Here is a 17,979-nt window from a genome sequence, read left to right as displayed (position 1 = left end):
CGCCAGCCAAAAGTACAAGGAGGGACTGCTAAAATATCGCGAGACTTGGGAGCTACCTCGAGACGAGCGTGGCGCGGGTGAGGCGCTTAAGGGGATTCCGAGGCTGGGATCTCGCGGCTGGGCTGGCGGGAGGGTGGAGCTCTGCTCGCGGCAGTGACTTTGCGGCGTGTGCGTGTGTGTGTGTGTCTCTCTGTGTTTGTGTGTGTCTGTGTCTGTGTTAGTGTGTGTGTGTGTGTGTATCTGTGCCCTCCCTTTCCAGCCATGTGCTGCTCGGTGGTTATTTTTTAGTGGAGTTTATCGCCTTTAAAAAGTGGCCCTATTAATTCCTTTAAGTCCCTAGGTGGTGCAAACGGTTAACACTCTGGGCTGCTAACCTAAAGGTTGGATGTTCACGTCCACGCAGAGGTGCCTCGAAAAAAAAATCTTGCAGTCCACTTCTGTGAAATCAACCATTGAAAAATCTTTGAAACACAGTTCTACTCTGACACAGGTAGCTGGGTCATGAGTCAGTCAGAATTGGCGCCACGACACCTGGTTATCAATTTTCTCAGGCTTACAGTGTATTTTTTTTTTTTTAAATCATGAGCCTATTTCCAGAAAGGATTAGGGACTGACCTAGTACAAACTGTATTCTAAAAGTTAGTAAAAATATAAAAAAGAAAGCCATGAGAAGTTGGCATTATCCCCTAAACCAAAAAAACAAAAACCCAAACCTGTTGCCGTGGATTTGATTCTGACTCACAGTGACCCTATAGGACAGAGTAGAACTGCCCCCATAGGGTTTCCAAGGAGCTGCTAGATTTGAATTACCCCTCTTTTGATTAGCAGCTGTAGCTCCCCTAGCTTTCAACCACTGTGCCACCAGGGATCCCCTAGACCCACCTAAAAGTGATGAATGTCATTTAAGTTAAAGTGAGTCCAAATATTATTAGAAAAGACTTCCTGCTGTCCTTTGAAATATTCGGAGGCCTGTGTCCGATAATGGCCAGGAGAGATTCCCAAGTTGGGGAAGTGATGGGTGTCTTGTAAGTAGGGATTTTCCACATCTTTCTCAGTGGCTGGGAGGTGGCAGTACTCAGTTTCTACTACAGTATGTGCGTGTGTATGTATATATATGTTGTTGGGGTATATAGATACATAATGCTTAGACATATATAATGTTGTATATATGTGCGCAGTATGTATGTGTATATGTATTACATATCTCTCTCGAGGAGGAGGTGGTTTACTCGTGATTCCAGGAGCAGCAGAGTCAAGCATGCCTGCTTCTGGTTTGAAAGCTCGTTCTTAGCAAAATTCCAGTACTTTGAGCTCTCCCTGAAGAGTTCCTTTGCCTTTTCTTGGATGGGGAGAAGGGGTTTAAAGTGCTCCTGTGGCCACAGGATTCCTTTTAAATGTCTTTGGTTTGAGGGGCAAGGTGTTGAGGAGTGGTGGGAAATGAGGCCAGAGCAGAAGCCAGCAGTTTGATGTTAGGCTAAAGGATTCAGGCTGTATCCTGCCAGAGATCTCTGCCATCTTTACCTTGGAGTCCCTGGGTGGGGGACTGTTACCACCTGCCCCCTCTCCACCTCCCTCCACGTTTGGTCCTGCTTTGTCCTAGGCCCCAGAGCCTTGTGTTGGTCAGGGCTCACTATTTGTCTGGCGTTGCTTACCTTGCTCCCTTTATTAGCCTTGGCTCTGCCCTGACTCCATACTTGCTCATATTGTGATTGGTAGGTATCCCTGAAATCTTTACCTAAACTCTGTCTGTAATTAATTAATCCAGAGAAGGATTCTTACATATCATAAGCCTGCCACAAGGCAAAGCTCCTTACTCTCTCTGGCTCTGTCTCTCTAAAGAACAGAAACGCTTCCATCTTTCTGGCTGTGGCCTAGCTGCATGGCTGGTGCCCTGGGAGTTTGAGGTTCAATAAACAGCCTCCAGCCCTATAGCCCTCCTGCCTGCCTGCCAGCTCAGGAGTTCCTGTGAGGCCAGCAGAGCCCAGGGCAGTGAGATGCTGTCTGTAGCTGCTCTGGCTATGCAAATAGATGACTCCAACAGAATCTAGATGGAGTAACAGATTTACTGGTTTGGGACTTGCTTCTCTTTGAGAGTAAACATAAAGGGCTCCTGCCAGCTCTCACCTTCCCTGGGACTGTCAGGCTAAACTGATTTGACCTTGCCTCTAAATGTTTAAATTATCCGATTTCTGTTTTTCGAGTATTATCCCCTCCCCCCCAACACCACCCCCCACCCTGGCCTGGACTTTCTAGAAAGCTAGGTAGGCTTTGGTTCTCAGCAAAGCTTGCTCAGTAGGCAAAGTACATCTTGGACTTCACTATTTGCTGTGGGAGGCAGTTGAAGTCACCAGTGTGGATTCCTGCCCCAAGTTCAACTGATTACTTTCAGTAACATGTTCCCTAGGAATGAGAATCAGCTTGATGTGGAGGAAGTCCAGGGGGCTGCAGAGTGAAATTCAGCTTCTGTGGTGTTGCAGGTGTTGCCTAGTATAGGACAGGGTCAGGGTTTGAGATCTGGCAGGTGGTTTCCCTGGAGAACCAAGAATGCGCCTTTGTCACATAATGTGGGTCAGCGTGCTGTTTAGTAGTTCTGGGAAGAAGCTGGCAGGTAGGTCCCTGGAATTTGCCATTTGCTAACGGCTCCGTAGGTCCTAAGGTAAAATCAGTTCTATAGCTCTGGACAAACGTGGCCCTAGCTGAGGCCCTGAAGCAGAGTAGAGATTGAGATCACTGGCAAGTGGAACTTTGCGGAGTCTTGCTCTAGGGAACCCGCCTGTGCTTAACCCGTGCTGAGAAAGCTCTGGGAGGCCCATCCAGGTAGGAGGGAGATAACAGAGCCCAAATATGATCCTCAGCTCATGTGGGTGTGTGTCTGAGTGTTGGAGGGGCAGAGAGGCCCTAGGGAGCCAAAGGGCCTGTGGGGTGAAGAGGTGGCCCCCGTGGGTGCCCAGCCAAGGAAGTAGCCACTGGCGGACTCATGGCACTTCTTCCTAGGGGTCTTTGGTCTTCCCTCTCCCTGCTGATTCTGCCCTTTTGAGTACATCTTCCAGGACTTCCTGTCTTGTACAGAGAGCCCCTTACTGCTGCTGTCTTTCATGCATGGACTTAGAAGGTTTCTGCTGGTAGGAGCTTCAGAGATCACCAGGCTCTACCTCTGCAATTTCAGATGAAGCCACCCATCAAGTCAGGAGCACAGCCATGGACAAGGCCCAGGGCTCCTGATTCGTAGGCCAGGCTTCTGTTCTCTGCCCTACTCTGCCTCAGAGAATACAATTTATTGCTCACTCAGCAGATGTTGAGGACCCACCATGTGGCTGATGCTGAACTGGGTGGGGGGTTGGTGATTAGCCCTAGTTACAACTGCAAGGAGCTTGCGGGGGTGAGATAAGGGAACTGATGTACAAATGGAGTCAGTGATCACAAACAAGGCGTACCCCAGAGAAGGACCATCTCAGATGGCTTCAGGGGTGACTCCTGGCTTCTCAACACATCTGCAGGTTCCCTGAAGGCAGCAACTGTGTCTTCCACAATTCCTTGCCCAGTTCTAGGTATAATTGGTTCTTAGTGACTGTTGCTGATGGAGTGAGTGCATTTTCATGGCCCAGCCTGCCAGAGTGTAGGTCTTGGTGTGTCCACCGTTTGTCGTGGTCGTTCACTTCTAGCAACATCTGAGAGGAAAGAAAAGAACCAACCAGCTGGTCTCCTGGGTAGCCTACATTCCCTTTATGCCTGGTTCTTCCTGGACTTTGATTTGTAGGGTGGTGTCCAGTCTTATCTACCCTTGGATAGAGAGGCAAATCCTTTAGCTCCCTGGAGCACCGAAACCCTTGTTACCTAGAGTTCCACCTCACAAGCATCTTTGGAATTTATCTTCTGCCATGCCATTTGTTCAGCCAGCAGGCCCTCTGCAGTAGCTCCTGTCCCCTCTCCAGCCTTTGCCATCAGGGCCCCTCCATGCTGTCACTAATACCAGCACCACCTTTTTTTTTTTAATTGTATTTTAGATGAAGGTTTATAGAACAGACTAGTTTCTCATTAAACAGTACGCATATTGTTTTATGACATTGGTTAACAACCCCACGACATGTCAACAGTCTCGCTTCTCAACCTTGGGTTCCCTATTACCAGCTTACCTGTCCCCTCCTGGCATCTAGTCCTTGCCCCAGGGCTGGTGTGCCCCTTTAGTCTCGTTTTGTTCTATGGGCCTGTTCAGTCTTTGGTTGAAGGGTGAACCTCAGCAGTGACTTCATTGCTGAGCTGAAACAGTGTCTGGGGCCATACTCTCAGGGTTTCTCCAGTCTCTGTCAGGCCAGTAAGTCTGGTCTTTCCTTTTGAGTTAGAATTTTGTTCTACACTTTTCTCCAGCTCTGACTGGGACCCTCTATTGTGATCCCTATCAGAGCATCCGTGGTGGTAGCTGGGCACCATCTAGTTGTACTGGACTCAGCCTGGCTAGCACTGTCTAGCTAAAATGAAAACTCTTACCCTGGTCCTCACCATACTTCACACTCTGGCCTTGCCCTGATGTTCAAACCTTACCTTCTACACCCCCACCCCCCGCCCCGGGTTTCAGGCCTTTACAAAGTTGCTCCTTCGTTCAAAATTATTTCCTTCTTTCAGAGTTATTTCCTTTTGCTCGTCCTTGAGGACTCAACTTGAATGTCATCTTTTTTGTGAAATGGTCTCTGAATTCCTCAGACTGTCACTTCCTGGGCAGCCACAGGACCTGGATAGGCCTTTCTCACAGCTCTTGTCACATTACGTTGTAACATCTGGTGGGCTCCCAGGACTCAAAGCCACTGGAAGCCACATGGAGCCAGGAGCCTCATGTCAAGCTGCTGCACCATTGGTGGAGAGGAAATTCCATGTTCTTGTGGGTGCGGAGTGGTCAGGGGGTGCCTGATGTTCTTATCAAACTGTGCTCCTAGAAGCTGGGACTGCTGATCCGCTCAGCCAGGCACTTGCTGTCCAGTCGACTCCAACTCCTGGCAAGCACGTGTGTGTCAGAGTAGAACTGTGCCCCATAGGGTTTTCAGTGGCTGATTTTCAGAAACAGCCAGGCCTTCTGAAGTGTCTCTGGGTGAACTCAAACCTCTAACCTTTTTGGTTAGCAGCCAAGTGCGTTAACTGTTTGCACCACCCAGGGACACCTCAAGGATAGTGGTATTTGGCCTAGGATCTGACACGTGATGCAGTGTGCTTTGGCTGAATGTATGAATGATGGAGGTACCCCTTGTTCTACTTCTAGGTGCTAAATCCTGACAGAACCTGACAGAGGCTAGGACTGGTGGGCTCCCAGGACTCAAAGCCACTGGAAGCCACATGGAACCAGGAGCCTCATGTCAAGCTGCTGCACCATTGGTGGAGAGGAAATTCCATGTTCTTGTGGGTGTCACCGGGAGTGTCGCGGCCCTGAAGTTGCCCCTTCTGGTGTCAGGCCTTTTGGAGATTCCTGGGGTGAGTATCCTCAATAGACAGGCCAGGTAATCTAGGTTTAGCCTCTGCCCTGGGATATGCTCACTTGTTTGCAGTGGCTGGGGTTTTTTTCTTCATCATGGTGTTTGTGCAAGTCCTCTGTGTGTGTTGGTATGTAGAGGACACAGGAGACAGACCAGAGTCACAGGATAACCAACAGCTGGATTAGACAGTGGGTAGCATGAGGGGAGGTGGACGAGGACGTGTTGGTGAAGGGAGGGTTTCGGTTTCTGTACACTGACCCTGAGGCTCCCTGGGGTGGGAGAAGGGCTGACTTGAGAAATGCAGCCAGTTCTTAACCCCCCTTTGCTGCCTTGGGCTCCCCCAGCCCTGCTTTTACTCTGTCCTGAGCACGGTGGCACTGTTCTCCCTCCTTGTTAGACACCATGGCTGACCTGTCAGTCAGGTGCACAGAAACCTCAGTGACTCCCCATTGCCCTCAGCTGTGGTCTCAAACTTCGCTTCTTTAGGTTTTCAGGGATACCCAGGGCCACCACAGTGCGTTTGGTGGAGTGGATAGTGGGAGCTCCAGCCTCCTCCCCTTGGCCAGACCACCTCAGCTTTTATCAGTGTTGTATGTGGGGGTTCTGGGGCAGAATCTTTTGAGGGAAAAGGTCCATGGCTCTAAATAGTGTGAAAGCCAATAGGTGGCCCACTTTCTAGTGTGGCATCAAGGCCCTTGGTTGGTCTGGTTCATCTCCCGCCACCCCCATACCCTAACCTGATGGCCTTTGCTTAGGCCAGGCCCCTGCCAGGCTGTACCGCTCTCCCTGCTTCTCTGCTTTTCCAAGTTCTGTGCAAACCCTTCACTCCAAAACCTCCCCTGTCAGCCCCAGCCTGTGTGACTTTGCTTCTCTTCTTTTAAATTCCTCATTTGACATAGAACCATAGGTTGCCTTTGACGATGTCTACATTACTAAACACTAGTTTTTGTGGGACATGAAGTCTTAGAGCCCAGGTAGTGCTTTTTCCTTGCTCCTATGCCCACCCAGGACCCAACACAGGATGGAACAGGTGCTGTATCCAGCCTGTCCAGCAGGGGGCGGTGCTCACTCACCGATGATCCTGTGGGGATCTAGGCAAAGGCTTGTTTCACTTTTTTTTACTTTCCACAAACTTCTACCCAGAGTCCCTCCCCCACCCATTCCCCAGGCCAGGATGCCAGCCAGGCCAGAAGGGGGTAGGAAGGACAGTCTGTTGGCCCCTCTAAGGGTGGGCATTGTGCTGCTGGGGCAGTACCCACCTGGGGCCTGCCTCCCCCTGGTGTCTAGAACTGATGGTGGGAGCTGGCCAGATAGAGCTGTGAGGGCGGGAGGCCTGGAAGGGGTTGAAGCAGCCAGAGCCTCTGCCCCCTGGAGAGGGAGGGAGCCCTGTAGTTCCCTTTTCCCATAGCCCCAGAGCAAGTGAGTTTCCGGACTGGGGGTGGATGGGGGTGGGGAGCCTATCCCAGGAAACAGATGGGCAGCCTCAGAGCGGAGGGAAGTGGTAACTCCTCCGCTTCCTCCCGTCCCATGCAGCCAGTGTTTATGGGGGTGTGAGAAAAGGGTTGCCTACAGCAGGAAGGTTCTCAGCCTACCCTAAGCCTTTAGCCTGGACCTGCTGAGGGGCCAGACCATGTTTGGAATAGGACTTGGCTCCCCCTCTTCTGGCTGTAATTGAAGCCAAAGCTGGGCAGCCAGGGGGCACTGAATGGAGGGAAGACTCCACTGACAGGCTCTGGTAGCCTGCCTTTCTCATTTTAAAATGGGGATGATTACTGCCACCCATCCCTCCCCTCTGGTCAGGCTCCATGAGATGTTGGGTGGGGAGGAGGACACAGATGAAATCGTTTGTCATCATGTGCCAACAACTAGGAGCAGTACTTGGCACAAGGAAGCACTCAGCAGCGTTTGCTTCCTGGCCCTCACCCCTTCCTTTTCCCTTGTCATCATGTCCCCTGGGCCCTCCACGTGGTGGGAGTGTTGGAGTTGGTGAGACAGCCTCATGTAGGAAGAGCCATGGGAGCCAGTTTCCATCTGTACATGTGGAGGTGCTCCCATCCCTCTCACCCTCATCCCTGACACCCTGCAGGGAGGTAGTTCCCTGAAGAGCCTGGCTTTGTTTGGTGGAGTCCTTGTGAGGTGTTGGTAACCAAAGGTGAGCTGTGGCTTGCCCTGTGTTGACCTGAGGTAGTTGAGGTAACAGCCTTGCCTCAGTACTCCCCCGTACTCCGTGATGGCACCCCTCTCTCTATGGCCCGCTTTCTAGATCATCCGCCAGAACAGACTTTGTCCCTCGGAGCAGTCATTCTCAGTGCTTTGTCCCTGAGTCTTGAGTTCCCTGAGCTCCCGTAGGCATATCCAGATTTTGACTGTCAAACTAGCAATTGGGTATAGGCTGCGGGGAGCTGGGCAGTTCTACACGCCTGGCTCCCAACTAGCCCTGACTCCCAGTGTGTCCCTGAGAGCCACAGAGCTAGAGGCCACTGTGCTGGTACCCACAGCCAGACAGGGAGCCTGTGAGAGGGTGACGGAGAGGGGTAGACTTAGCCTGAAGACTTACATACCAGCAGTGGGGGCGAAGAGCCACCAGCAAAGAAGGCTCAAGCCTTTATGTGGAGTCAGAGGAGTTGGACAGCGGAGAACAGCCTTACCTTAAGAAGGCAGCTGAGCGTAGAGGATTTTGAGACTGGACCTTTGGGCGAGTCATTTCTTCTTTATGGCCTTAGTTTTCTTATCTCCACAATGAGGGGAGCGAAACTCAAATGAACTATATCCATGGGCTCTTTTGGCACTGGTATTAGGTGTGAGAAGAAAAAGGACTAGGACTGGAAGATAATCCGAGAGAAGGTTATGGGTTCCAAGAGAGCTTCAGAGTGTTTTGCAGCCCCGTAATTGTCATGTTATTAGGTAGCTGTCACGTCTGAGCTGTCAGCTCAGGCAGTTTCTTCCCTTTGCCTGGCACCCTTCTAACTTGAGGAGAAGATACCCCTCTAGCTTGGCCAGGACAGGTGTCAGCAGGGCTGAGAGCCAGGAAGGGAATTTCTAGAGGTGGAGAAAATCTCCCACTCAGGGAGTTGGCAGGCCTTGGGTTTAAAGAAGGATGAGTTTCTGAAATGCCTTTCAGGACCTCCAGTGCTGTCAGGGGTGAGGGAAAGAGGGCTTCGCTCATAAACGTATGTCAGCGTGTGAATAATAGCCAACATAAGGCTCATTTCCAAAACGTGACAATAACGCGTATCCCCACTTTCCCACTTCATCTTCCTGACACCAGCCACCCATGTGGTGCTTTATCACCCAGAATTGGGTCTCTACAAGTTAGGACTCTGTCCTTTCAGCCTCTGCCAAATAGGCAAACACTAGCCTCTCTGCTGGCTCTCACTGCTCCCGGTATATTTGATAATTTGCTAGAATGGCTTACAGAACTCACAGAAACTATCACCTATACTTACTCTTATCCATTTATCATAATCAGAAAGGATACAAGTGAAGAGATGTATCAGGCAAGCTCTGGGTGAGGTCCCAACATGAGGTTTCCATTGTCCCCAGGGACTGCTGCTTCCTCTTCCATGCATGGATGTTCTCACCAATCCTGGAAGCTCCAAAGAGGAAGCTCCAAGGTCCAAAGTCCCCTAGTCATTGGACTGAGGCCTTCTGCGTAGTTAGGATTGACCCAATCAGTGAATATGCATGACTGCTTCATGCCCCCTCCCTTCCTGAAGTTAGTGCACCAGTGTGGGGCTGGTGTAGCCCCTACTTGCCTAGCTGTTTTAGAAAGACAAAGAGCACCTTAATTGCCCAGCTATTTTCAGAAACCAGATACAACAGGCCAAACTTAAAAATGTAACAAGAAGGCCACACAAAAACAGGCAACAGATTGGTTGCTGTAAAAATACCACAAAGCGGGTGGTTTTAAAGAACGGAAATTTATTGTCTCACAGTTTTGGAGGCTAGAAAATAGAAATCAGGGCATCGGCTCTAGGGGAGAGTCCTTCCTTGTTGGTAGCATCGGGTGTTCTTTGGCATTCTTTGGCTTGCGATGGTTCCTCACATGGTCTCTTCCTCTGTGTCTGTTTTCCCTTTTTGTAAGATACCACTCAGAAGGGATTAGGTTTAGGACCCACCTTATTCTATGATTTCAGTATCATAACAGAATACATCCCCTGTATCTTAGTTATCTAGTGCTGCTGTAATAGAAATACCATAAGTGGATGGCTTTAACAAACAGAAGCTTGTTTTCTCACTGTTTAGGAGGCTAGAAGTCTAAATTCGGGGTGACTGCTCTAGGGGAAGGCTTTCTCTGTCTGTCTGCTGTGGAGGAAGGTCCTCGTTTCTTCAGTTTCTGCTTCCTGGTTCCTTATAGATCTCTATGTGTCTTGGCATCTCTCTTACCCCATCTCTCTGCTTGCTGGTATCTCTTTTTACACACCTCAAAAGAGATTGACTCAAGATACACCCTACACTAATCTTGTCCATTAACATAACAAAGGCAATCCATTCCCAAATGGTATTATAACCACAGGCATAAAATGAAACCTAAACCCATTGCTGTCAGTTGATTCCGACTCATAGAGACCTATAGGACAGGGTAGAACTGCCCCATAGGGTTTCCAAGGAGCACCTGGTGGATTCCGACTGCCGACCTTTTGGTTAGCAGCTATAAGCACATAACCACTACGCCACCAGGGTTTCTATCATAGAGGTTAGGATTTACAACACATATTTTGGGGGGACATAATTCAATCCACAACACCCTATTTCCAAATAGGTTTATATTTACAGGTACATGGGTTAGGACTTCAACTTTTGGGGAGACACGTTTCAGCCTGTAACACAGTATGAAGTAAACTCTCCTTTTCTAGAGGACCATTTGGCAGTATCTAGAGAACTTGAAAATGTGCACAGCCCTTAATTCACCCGTAGGCTTGAATGCTGTAGGGTATATTTACAAAGCTCGTCATATGTATAAGGATGTTGACTATAGCATTGTTTATAATTTCAAAACAAAAACATAACTGGAAATAATCAAAATGTCCAACAGTAGAGAGTAGGTTAAATGCAGTTAGGATTACTAGACCAGCGGTGGATTTGTGTGCTGATGTGCGATGGTCCTTAAGATACAAGTGAAAAAAGCAGGTGCAGAACTATTTATTGTATATAGCAGGGGCTGGCAGACCATGGCCCACGGGCCAGATCTGGTCTGTTGCCTGTTTTTGTGTGGCCTGCAAGCTAACAGTGGTTTTTATATTTTTATAAATGTATCTTTCCAAGAATTGTAATTGTTTACCATCACTGAAAGAGAAACCTAAGGGAAGTGGACCAGGTGAGAGGAGAGGGAAGAAGGACCTTCTTGATAGGCTTATTGTTGTTGAGTGCTGTCAGGTCAATTCCAACTCATAGTGACCCCATGTGACAGGAGAGAACTGCCATAGGGTTTTCTTGGCCGTAATCTTTAGAGAAGCAGATCGCTAGGTCTTTTTCCTCAGAGCTGCTGAGTGGGTTCAAACTGCCAACTTTTCGGTTAGCAGCCAACCACTTAACCATTGCACCATCAGGGCTCTTTTCTTGATAGGCAACAATAGCAAATTAAAGCTGTAAGCAATGAAAAGACTTAGGCCCCCTATAATCAGTATTGTTGTTGTTGTTAGTTGCTGTCGAGTCTATTCTGACTCATGGTGACCCCAAGTATGCAGAGTACAACCGCACTTCATAGAGTTTTCAAGGCTGTGACCTTTTGGAAGTAGATTGCCAGGCCTTACTTCCAAGGCATCCCTGGTGGTTTAAATCACCAACCTTCTGGTTAGGAGTCTAGTTCTTAACACTCTGCATCACCCTGGGACTCCAGATTTTTATATTTTAAAATAGTTAAAATTAAGAGAAGAATATTTTGTGACACAAAAATTACACAAAATTTGAATTTCAGTGTCCATGTTTTATTGGAAAACAGCCACACTTACTCATTTACATACTGTCTGTGTCTGTGTTTGTGCTACTACGGAGTTGAGTAGTTGTGACAAAGCCTGAAATATTTACTAACTGGTCTTTTATAGGACAAGTTTGGCAACTACTTTTGTATAACATCTATCTGTTCACTATCTGAGTTAGTGCCTACAGTTTTTGTCCCCTGGAAGTAGTTGCCTTTGTGGAGGGAGATGCGGGCCGGAAGAGAGGCTTTTGTTTTAAACTTTGGATCATTCCGTTCAGTTTTAAGTATCTAGCCTTATAGGTGGAGCCCTGGTGGCCCAGTGGTTAAGAGCTCAACTGCTAACCAAAAGGTCACAGTTCGAAGCCACTAGCCACTCCTTGGAAACCATATGGGGCCATTCTACCCTGTCCTGCAGGGTTGCTATGAGTTGGAATTGGCTCTATGGCAAAGGAATTTTTTTTTTAAAGCCTGATAGGTATGAGGCATTGGTAGTTTAGTGGTAGGACTCTCCCCTTTCATGTGGGAGACCCCGGTTCAATTCCCGGCCAGGGCACTTCGTGCACAGCCACCACCCATCTATCAGTGGAGGCTCACGTGTTGCTGTGATGCCGAACAGGTTTCAGTGGAGCTTCCAGACTAAGATGCAGTCGGAAGAAAGCCCTGGTGATCTCCTTCCAAAACTCAGCCGGTGAGAACTCTGTGGATCACAGCGGCCCAGTCTCATGGGGTCTCCGTGAATTAGAGGCCAATTCGAGGGCAGCTAACAGCAGCAGCAGCAGCACAGCGGCCCAGTCTCATGGGGTCTCTGTGATTAGAGGCCAATTCTAGGGCAGCTAACAGCAGCAGCAGCAGCGGCAACCTTATGTGTATATTTATTTTCTAAAAGTCAGTGAGGCTTTTGGTAGGGAGATTCTGGCCTACTTTTTGTTTTCTTTGTAACTTTATGCTTTTTCTTAAGTGCTCATTGAGGAAAGAAGACAGCAGAAGAAACAAGGACCTGGTTTGAGGTTCTCATTTCTTTCTGGGCGGAGCCACCTGTCTGCTCTGTGGTCTGGCTGTGGAAACTGTCTGTTCGGGACCAGAGGGCTCTGAGGTGTCTATTTATGCCTCTGCCAGGCTTGGCTGGCCCCTTCCTCTCTTGCAGCTCGTTCACCTGCTTCTCTAGGTTGCTGGTCAGAAGCAGCCAGCCCCCAGCCCCAGGCTTAGAGTTCCTGCCCCCGCCGGGCCCTTCACTGCTACCCTAGAACCTCATCTCCGTGATGAGCGTCTATAGATTGCCTCTCTCTGGCTCCTTTCTTGAGAATTTTCTCAAGCTGAGAAAGGGCACAGAGGATTGACAGCATGGTTGTGCTTGAATGGCAGGAGGAGCTGACAAAATAACAGCCCCCCGCCCAGGAGGCCTGTCTGGAGGAGATGAGAGAGCAGGTGCTCCCCCAGAGCCTCGTGAGAAGGGGGACAGAGGGTTCCTAAGAGAGGATGGGAAAGCTGCTGCATGACAGGCTTTCAGATGGAAGCTCAGGACAAGGGCTTTGTCTGTCCTGTGGCTGCAAAATGCTTCCCCACAGTTTTCTTTAATAGTCTGCCCCGAAGTAGCATGGCCCAGACAAGGGCCTAAAAATAACAGTGAAAGTATCACCCCAAATTCTATTTCCAGTTCCTCTTCCTGACTCTCCAGGAGCCCCTGTTTCCAGATCGGGGTTGCCGATGTCTCTTCAGCAGAGAAAAGGAAATCAGACTTGCCTGGAGGTTTGAGGAAGGAGTCTCTAAATGCGGGACAAAGTGCAGGCAGTTCATGTGATGGGGCCTGGCGAGGCCTCAGTCCCATTGCATGAGGATATTCAGGTTAAAAATACTTGATATAAAAACTGTTCACAGGAACCTGGGCAGAAGACCGTGCACAGAGTGCCTTTCAAGAATCCCGTAATGTGGGAAGTGCTGTTTTAACGCCAAGCCTAGTTCTTCTAGGACTCAGGAGGGTATAAGAGAAACCCTAGGAGGTTCCTGACCTCAAGAAGTTTCCTGCCGTGCCAGGGCTCCTTGGCATTTGCTGGGACAAGGTCAGGGCCAATGAGTGAATGTTCTGCATTGCTTAGTACCTCAGAAGGTAACACAACATTCTTTTTATTACGTGTAGAAACCCAGGGCTCCCAAGACCTTTTTGGCCGAGTGAATGAAAATGAAAGAACAAAGCCCAGAGGGCTGATGAATCAGAGCAAGTGACATCCTCTAAAACCAGAAAAACTGGCCTGGGCCTGCCTGCCGGGCAGCACTGGGGTCAGGGTCACCTGTAAGGAGAGGTAGTTGCTTCAGTGTGCTCAGGGGAGGAGCACCAGCAAGGACTGCCCATCACACACTCTTCACATCACTCTTTAGGTGAAGACATTGGCCCTCGGAGGTTCTCTGGCAATGTGCCTCTGTGAGCCTGGGAGGGTGACTGAGAGCAAGATCAACCCAGAGGCTGGGGAAGAGATGGGAGGGGAGACTCAAGTGCATGATTGACAACAATGGGAGGCCCCCAGGTAGAGGTCCCTAGGGCCCAGTGGGGTGGGAGGCAGTAAGAAGGCACTGCGATCTTAGGTGGAAGGGAAAGAAAGGGTAGAGCTGAGAGGGAGGAAGAGTCCCTGCACAGGACCATTACGGACTGAGACTGTTTCTGAGGTCTGGCAGGAGGCACTGTCCTCCACTTTGAGAACTGGCAGAGGCTTGGGAGTTGGAGGGAGTGGAGGAACAGGGTCTTTGGGAAGCAGCTTTCTAAATTTCAGAATAGAGAGGTTGACCTAGGATGTTCTTAAAAGGAAAAATAATTCAGGGTGCCTGGGAAGCTCTTAGAAATGCAAGAACATGGCCCCAGAGGAAAAGAAGTCAGTATGTGTCCAGAGACTGACACGGTTGCCTGGGAAGCCCTCTACTGAAGGGAGATTTAAAAAAAAAAAAAAAACCTCTTGCCATTGAGTCTATTCCAACTCATAGCGACCCTATAGGATAGAGTAAAACTACCCCATAGGGTTTCCAAGGAACAAGCTTGAGGATTTGAACTGCCACAGTTTTAGATAGCAGCCTGAGCTTTTAATCACTGTGCCACCAGGGCTCAGAAGGAAGATTGGAAGGCAGTTATGTGCAAGGAGCTCATGTAATCAAAGAGCAAGAGTATGGGCCAGAGATCCCCAGAGTGAGCTGAAGCTTGTGATAAAACTCAGGATGACCAAGAAAGTTGGTACATGTATTTGGAAAAAGAAAAATGAAACTGTCTGGCGCTGGAGGCCAGTGGTATGATGTTAGCAGGGGATGAAGAGCAATGGGAGGGAACTCCTTGAGCCTCATTTTGTTTCCGACTTCGCTTTTGAGCTTGAAAAAGTAGGACAAACGGTGGTTGGAGGAACTTGAACCCAGGGTAGGTAATTCATCTCCTTATCTGGACAAGTTCTGTCTTGGGGTGCTGAGGTCAGTGAGTTTTGGTTGGTGACCTTCCAGGAGGCGTGGCAAACAGCAGAGGGGCTGGGGCTGGAGGGCTAAGTATTATCCCTTTATCAAAAGGGGAAGAAGGTGGGCTTCACAAATTACTACGGACAAGGCTCGTGAACTCTTCGAAAACGTTCGTCACTGGGATTAGACTGGGTTCATTAGGAACAAGACATGGCAAGTTTAGTTTATTGTTTGGATATTAGACAAAAGCATATGAGGATTTAGGTAAAGGCTTCGATGAGATGTTAGGATATCCTTGGGGACCAGCTGATGATGTCAGTATGTTTATAACCTGTGAACAACCTACTTGGAAAGGGTTCATTCTTCCCTCTCCCCCAGCCTCGTGGAAGGCCTCTGCCCTTGACCTTGTTCTGTTAGTGATTTGGACTAGTGTCTCAGGGGCCAATTGATGGTGGAACGGGCTGAGAGCAGGCCAGGAAGTATAATGGGGTTGAGATCCTCAGGAGCTCTCTGTAGACTGAGCAAACAATGGGCCAACTCTGGTGGAATTTACCAGGGAAATGTGAGGGACTGCATTTGGGACCAGAAAAGTAACTGCTCTGATACAGTCTCGGGGCTTGTGGCTTAGTAGCTGCATAGGTGGAAAGGACTCCTCTGAGTTTTTGCTGATTGCAAACCCCACATACATCAGTAGGGGGATGTGGCTGCCAGAAGAGCTGGTGTGGGCTCAGTTTCCACTGAAAGATACTCAGTGTCAGGGACGTGATGTTCCAGGTTTCTTGAGTCCAGTATCCCTAGGTTTTGTGCAGATTCTGGGGAGGGTAGAGGGTGAATAGACAAGTAGAGATGTCTCCAGTAGAGTTGGGAACCCCAGACCTTCTGACACATCTCCCAGGAGAGCTGTAATTGAGAAAATATTCTTCCTTGGTTGGCCTTTCTCCCTACTCCCTGGTCCCAGCTTTGTTCTCAGGTGCTGTGTAGACCACCACTGCCACACCATCTCACAATAGGCAGGAAAGAAAGGAGGAGGGGGGCCTTGGTGAGACAGTTGGGTGGGTGGGCACTGGGCTGAGATGGCATGGACAGGCCCCAGCAAGTCCTTGTCAAGTAGGTCCAGCATCCCCTGAACTTTCAGTTTTGCAAAAGAAGGCAGGAATTTTCTGCTTTTTAGTGTGAAATCTCTCAATTTGTCTATGTTGGCTCAATAATGTTTATAACCCCATGCAGGCAAACCACGCATGTCTGCAGGCTGGATCTGGCCCAAACGCTGCCACTCATGACCTCTGCACTGGTTATTCTACAATTCTGTCCTTGTCACCCTGACTTTCCTTCCCTCCTGGATCAACGTCCTCCTCTGACTCAGCGGTTCCCCCAAAGATGTGATTTCCTACATGCTTCTCCTCCTGGCTATCCTCTTCTGGGCCCCTTTAGTTTGCCAGCATGTTAGTCCGACATCTTGCTTTAGAAATGATAGTAAGCCATTGAGTGCCTTTCACAACGCAGGGTGCTGTTTCTCACAGTCTGTTCTGCTCAGCAAGTTAAACATCCCCCTTGTTTGTGTAACTCATTTACTAAGTAAAACCTCTCACGAGTGGTGTGAAGGTAAACTTTATTCTCACCCCATGAACACAGGGCACACAGATTTGGTTTTCCTGGCATCTATCTACAGCCTGAGGCCACAGGCTGTGTTCCTAGAAGTACTCAGCAAAGGGTCTCTGCTTTCTCACCAGGCATGGACTCAGACAACACGTGACAGGCCCTAGCCCCCCAGTGCCTTGGCCTGCAGAGGGCAGGACTGTGGTGTGGCCCAGAGCTCAGGACCTGTGAGCCTCTTGGGGTGGGCCTGAGCCCCAAGCCCCCTCCTGCCTGCCATGCCCTCTTCGGCCCTGTTGCCTTGAGGCCCTTCCTGTCACTGCCTGCCTCTGCCTCCGGCCTCACTCTGCCCGAGTGCAGGAGCTTGCAGCTTTATATACCCTGGGCAGTTGGTGACTCATTCCCCAGCAGTCCCTTGTAGATGGGGAAGTGAAACCGCAGCACCTGGTAGGGCCTGACTTTGGGTGACAGCGGAAGTAGCTATGCAAACGTGGGGCTCGCTGCTGCCAAGGAGGGGGAAGTCCTCTCCACAGCCAGCGATGAAGCAAGCATGAAGCAAGCGCTGGCTTGACCCGGCCCTCGTGTGGTCTCCCCGCCTTTGGCTATGGTGACAGTTTCTGCCTTTTCTTGGTGACAGCTGGAAGTAGCAGTGGTCACAACTGAGAGAGCCAAACATTTCTACAGCCCCCAGGATGTTCCTGTCACCCTCTACAGCGACGCTGATGAATGGGAGGTCAGTGCTGGGGGCCCGAGGGCTGAGTTCATTGTATTTCTACCGCCAGGACTGTCCTTCCTGCAGCCTAGGGGTCTGACGGCCAGAGCAGACAGGCTGGGCTCAAGTCAGCGGTCAAGGCCCTTTGGCCAGAGGCAATGAGGAAAACATCTGTCTAGCTTCTGGCCTGTGGGAGGCCCACAGTCTCCTCCCACCTGAGGCAGAACTTAGCTTTGGCCCCATGCCCAAAGTTGAATGTCCTTGTACTTATCTGGGCTGATGAAACCACAGAGGAGCTCTGTTCCCACCACCCTTGTCCACGTGGCTCCCAGTGTCAGGGCTGTCAGGAGTGCCTCACTTCCCACGCCGCCCGGCTCTGCATCTGGTCTCCCGCAGAGGGGCGGGCACCAGCCAGTTCACCAGACGTTGAGTGTGGGCCTCACAGGGGTACCCTGCCAGGCATTTTTAAACATTCTCAGCCCTAGAACATTTCTGGCTGGGCTCTCTTCCCCACCCCACCCCCTCCATTTCTCACCACCACGAGTGCTTCCATTGGCTTAGACAACCCAAGCATCCGCCCCAAGCAGACAGGCCAGGAGCTCGCTGCCAGATGTCAGTTCTCTTGAAAACTGAACCATAAAGGGAATAGCGTGGAGAGACAAGGGCCGTTTGTTTCCTCAGGCCTGGTTTCTCTCAGGCCGTTGGCTCCGCAGCCAATGCTTGCCTGCTCCACTTTGAGAGGGAATGGCAGTGGACTTGGGCAGTGGTGCAGGTCAGGTGGTTTCTCCCTTGAGTACTTGACTCATTGTACCTTGTCTGCTTTGCCCCTCCTATCTCCTCCCCTTCTTTCCTCCACACTGTGACCCCGTTTT

The 17,979-nt window shown here is 49.9% G+C and overlaps 1 protein-coding gene across 10 annotated transcripts in view; it reads left to right on the top strand.

The window, feature by feature from the left end:
- Window positions 1–23: 23 nt before the first annotated feature.
- PPCDC (phosphopantothenoylcysteine decarboxylase) overlaps window positions 24–17,979 on the top strand; it is a 60,779-nt gene continuing 42,823 nt past the window's right edge. For 7 of the 10 annotated variants that reach the window (XR_010317393.1, XR_010317391.1, XR_010317392.1 and 4 more), the window contains exons 1-3: window positions 24–77; window positions 5,249–5,457; window positions 17,033–17,128. Coding sequence is in view for 6 of the 10 variants with exons in the window: in XM_064267259.1 (XP_064123329.1) it covers window positions 5,323–5,457; window positions 17,033–17,128 (231 nt within the window). In the remaining 4 variants the exon portion in view is untranslated. Of the gene's footprint in view, window positions 78–5,235; window positions 5,458–17,032; window positions 17,129–17,156; window positions 17,880–17,979 lie in introns of those variants that run through there. The other 3 variants (XM_064267261.1, XM_064267258.1, XM_023552922.2) reach the window with 3 other exon arrangements.

Source organism: Loxodonta africana, chromosome 13, assembly GCF_030014295.1.
Source record: "Loxodonta africana isolate mLoxAfr1 chromosome 13, mLoxAfr1.hap2, whole genome shotgun sequence".
Lineage (NCBI taxonomy): Eukaryota > Metazoa > Chordata > Mammalia > Proboscidea > Elephantidae > Loxodonta > Loxodonta africana.
Note: the sequence above shows the minus strand (reverse complement) of the source record. Positions and strands in the feature narration are given on the sequence as shown.